At 37.4% G+C, this 3,679-nt stretch overlaps 1 protein-coding gene across 1 annotated transcript; it reads right to left on the bottom strand.

Annotated features, from left to right (window-relative positions):
* Positions 1-1,989: 1,989 nt before the first annotated feature.
* Positions 1,990-3,378, bottom strand: LOC113343064. Its single transcript, XM_026587386.1, has 4 exons — positions 3,363-3,378; positions 2,670-3,256; positions 2,250-2,549; positions 1,990-2,172 (listed from the first exon to the last, which is right to left on the bottom strand). The coding sequence occupies exons 1-4, from the start codon at positions 3,376-3,378 to the stop codon at positions 1,990-1,992; spliced, it is 1,086 nt and encodes a 361-aa protein (XP_026443171.1).
* Between the last annotated feature and the right edge of the window lie 301 nt (positions 3,379-3,679).

The raw sequence follows: 3,679 nt of genomic DNA, 5'->3' as shown, positions 1-3,679 counted from the left end.
CGGACTGCCATTCAAGAGAATAGAGATTCTAGCAGAATTGAAGATATGAGAAATCCAAGTGCACCATGCTCCGAGAAACCATACCTACGAAAAACCTCCAAGACAAAAGACCAACTGACCGTGTCAAAAGCTTGAGAGATATCAAGCTTAAGGCCCAAATTACCATCCTTACGATTGATATGAAGTTCATTAATCAATTCAGAAGCAAGACTAATGTTTTCATGGATGTTACGCCCTTTCATGAAAGCCACCTGTTCTTCAGAAACAAGTTTATCTAAAACGCTCCCCAGTCTAGTAGCTAAGATCTTAGTAAAGATTTTGAAGAAAAAATTACTGAGACCAATAGGACGAAAATTACGAAGAGAATTAGCACCTCTTACCTTGGGAATCAAAACAATTAGACTAGAATTTACCCCATTTGGGATATGACCAGAATTCCAGCAATAAATAACGGCTCTTAATAAATCATCTTGAATAATATCCCAGCAGTGTCTATAGAAACATCCAGAAAACCCATCCGGCCCTGGAGCACTGTCTGCCCCTAGATCAAAAACTGCTTGTTTAATCTCCTCAGAAGATGGAATTTGTCCATGGCTAAACTTTCCTCCTCCGAGATGCTAATATGACCATAGTCAAATAAAATAGGATCAATCTCCACTCCGGCCCATTAAACTTGTCCTCATAATAGTGCACAACATGATTTCTAAGCAGCTCATAATCAGAAATAGTATTGCCTGCACTGTCAACAAGTTCAGAGATAGTGTTAGAACTTCTACGAATTCTAATGCTATTATGAAAGAAATTAGTGTTACTTGAACCCTCCACAAGCCACTTATTTCTAGATTTCTGCTTAAGCATAGTATTCAACTGAGCACGAGTATCATTAAGTTTAGCCATAGCATCCTTCATAATATTTAGCTTAGTAATGTCATCCGGGTTATCATCAGAAAGAAGAGCAGCTGCCTCAAACCTCAACTGATCCTGCTTTAACCTAGAATGCACATTACCAAAAACACGAAGATTCCATTCCTTGATAATTCCTTTAGTCTCTTTAATTTTTGAGTGAAAATAAAATCAAAAGACCCAGAAATAGGCATATTCCAACTATCTCTAACCATACGAAGGAAATCAGAATGTAAGAACCACATCTTTTGAACTCGAAAAGGAGCTCTTTTGGGTCTTGGAACAGCAAAAGGAAAACCCAAAAGAGTAGAATGGTCAGAAACTTCCCTAGGAAGAGCTTTACACCGCCAATTCTCAAATTTTTCAAGCCAAGCCGCATTAATAATAGCACGATCAAGTTTACTAATTCTAGTCATACCTGATTGTCTATTCGTCCAAGTGAACTTACTTCCCAAGGCATCAGCTTCAAAAGATTGTTGTCATCCAACCAATCTGAAAACTCATTAATAGCTGAGGTTCTAGGTTCAAGACCACCCTTCTTCTCATCCAAACGAAGAATACAGTTAAAATCCCCAATGACTAACCAAGGAATACCATCACCAGAACTAACAAGTTGCTGCCAAAGACTCCTCCTAGTAACCTGAATATAGCTAGCATGGACAAAAGAAACATGTACACCATCCACCTCAACCGTTATTGCCTGCTTACTGACATTAACAATTGAAAGATTTAGAGTATTTGAATAACAAACCCAAATATTAGCAATACTAGAAGAAGAAGCATTATTAATAACATGAGAAGAATAACCTTCTCTAAGCAAACCATATCTGAACCCAGCAGAACAGGGAACTTTTGGTTCAGCAATACCAAAAATATCAGGTTTAAAATCTCTAATCAACTCCTTTAGTTTATCTTGAGCTACATCACGTGCAACTCCATTGATATTCCAAAACAACACCCGCATTTAAACAATAGGATTTTGATTATTGGTTAGCTGTACTTCAGAAGTACTTGAGGAGGATTTTAATCTTGGAGAAGAACCTTTTCTTGCTCGAACTCCTAGCTCTGATTCCTCATCCAAATCGGTTAAACATCAACATCCCTCAAAGTGTCTAGTCTAGCCTGAAAAGCCAAAAGCTGTTGATGCTTAGCCTTACGTGCAACTTCATCAATATGCCCAAGCTCATGTACACTTGCCGTTTCACCCACAAGAGTACTATCCAAGATATTAAACTTGTTTGAAGAGACGTATTCAGAACTCTTCCACAGCTGCACAAACAGGAGTAAATAGCTTCCGAAACAGGAATCCTACCCGGATTAGGAAGTCTAGTTCTAGCCAATTCAACATTCCCACCAGGCTTAGTATTTAAGGCAACAGTACTCAGCGACTTTGCCCTACTAACTAAAACTGAATGCGCAGCAACAGCCTTCTCCGCCATAGCTGCAGCAGTGCGCATTGCAGCTTCGGACTTGATCAGATCTTCCTGAAGCTGTTGTTCATAATCAGCAGTACTAATCCTCACCACATCAACCTGCACACGAGTATCTGTAGCATCTTTCTTATTCTTCTTACCATTCTTCTTATGACTTATAGTCTGCCATGTATCATTATTCTCCCCTTGATGTATAACCAGAGTTTGAGGTTGCTGATCATGATGCAAAGCATTCTGTTATGGTGCTTGGTTTGCTGAAGAACTTCCCAACTCGAAAGTTCTATCTAACTGTAGAGAAGAAAAACCACCCAGCTGCTACGATGAGGAAACAACATTTTTTCGAGCGTCTGTACGTGCATGAGCTGCATGTAATGCATTAACTGCATGCTTCTTCCTACATTCTTTATCCAAGTGCCCAACAATCTTGCACTTGGAGCAAAACTTAGGTTGTTTTAGAATTTCAATAGGTTGCAGAAAATGTCGTCCATCAACTTCAACATAAACTGAATCAGTATCATGTTTAGCAAAATCTATATCAATCAAAACAGATGCATAATGACCATATTCATGATTTAGGGTTCTCTTATCTACCACAATGGGTGTTCCAAGAGATTTCCCTAAAGCTAAAAGCGTTTTTTCTACCCACATCTCCACGGGCAGGCTAGGAAACTTCACCCAAACCGTTGAATGAGAAGTACATTGCTTGTCTGCGTCAAACCCTGGATACCATTCAATCAAACGAAGAGGCTGATCATTAACAATCCATGGATTTTTGTTACCATCCTTGAAAACTTTGTCTTTGTCATCTTGAGTTAATAGTTTTATAATGAAGAAACCACGGTTCATAGGGATAAACTGAACCCCAGCTTCTCCCAAACCCCATTGCTGACTCAAAATAGTGTACACACATTGGTATAAGTCTGAAATTGATTTCAAACTTTACAATACATTTTTCAAACTTTTTCTGTTAAAGATGAGTTTATCTAGTTTACAATTTAATTTCAGAAATCAATTTCAGACTTATACCAATGTGTGTACACATTGTTATAAGTCAGAAATTGATTTCTGAAACTAAATTGTAAACTAGATAAACTCATCTTTAACAAATAAAAGTTTGAAAAATGTATTGTAATAAAAAATAATATGTTCTAAGGCATTACGTCTAGTAAAAATTGCATTTCTATGTACGTTGATTCAAGAAAATATGAAGGTAGGCAAATTTCATAATACAAGGAGGATGAAAGACCATGCAAACTAATCCAAATCTTAACAAATTTCATCTTTCTTGAATCAAATAGAAACACAAAGCCAACACAAAAAGAAAGAGTTTATAAAAATGTTTA

The sequence above is a fragment of the Papaver somniferum genome, unplaced genomic scaffold (genome assembly GCF_003573695.1).
Source record: "Papaver somniferum cultivar HN1 unplaced genomic scaffold, ASM357369v1 unplaced-scaffold_53, whole genome shotgun sequence".
Taxonomy (NCBI): domain Eukaryota; kingdom Viridiplantae; phylum Streptophyta; class Magnoliopsida; order Ranunculales; family Papaveraceae; genus Papaver; species Papaver somniferum.
The sequence above is the reverse complement of the archived record's forward strand: the minus strand, read 5'-3'. Positions and strand labels throughout refer to the sequence as shown.

Bases quoted from the DNA above. Each gene is read 5' to 3' on its own strand.
- LOC113343064 (XM_026587386.1), bottom strand. The intron at 2,550-2,669 runs GTTGTTTCCTCA...CATCATGATCAG, and splicing joins GTACAGACGCTCGAAAAAAT to CAACCTCAAACTCTGGTTAT. The intron at 2,173-2,249 runs GTTGAATTGGCT...CTGTTTGTGCAG, and splicing joins ATACTAAGCCTGGTGGGAAT to CTGTGGAAGAGTTCTGAATA.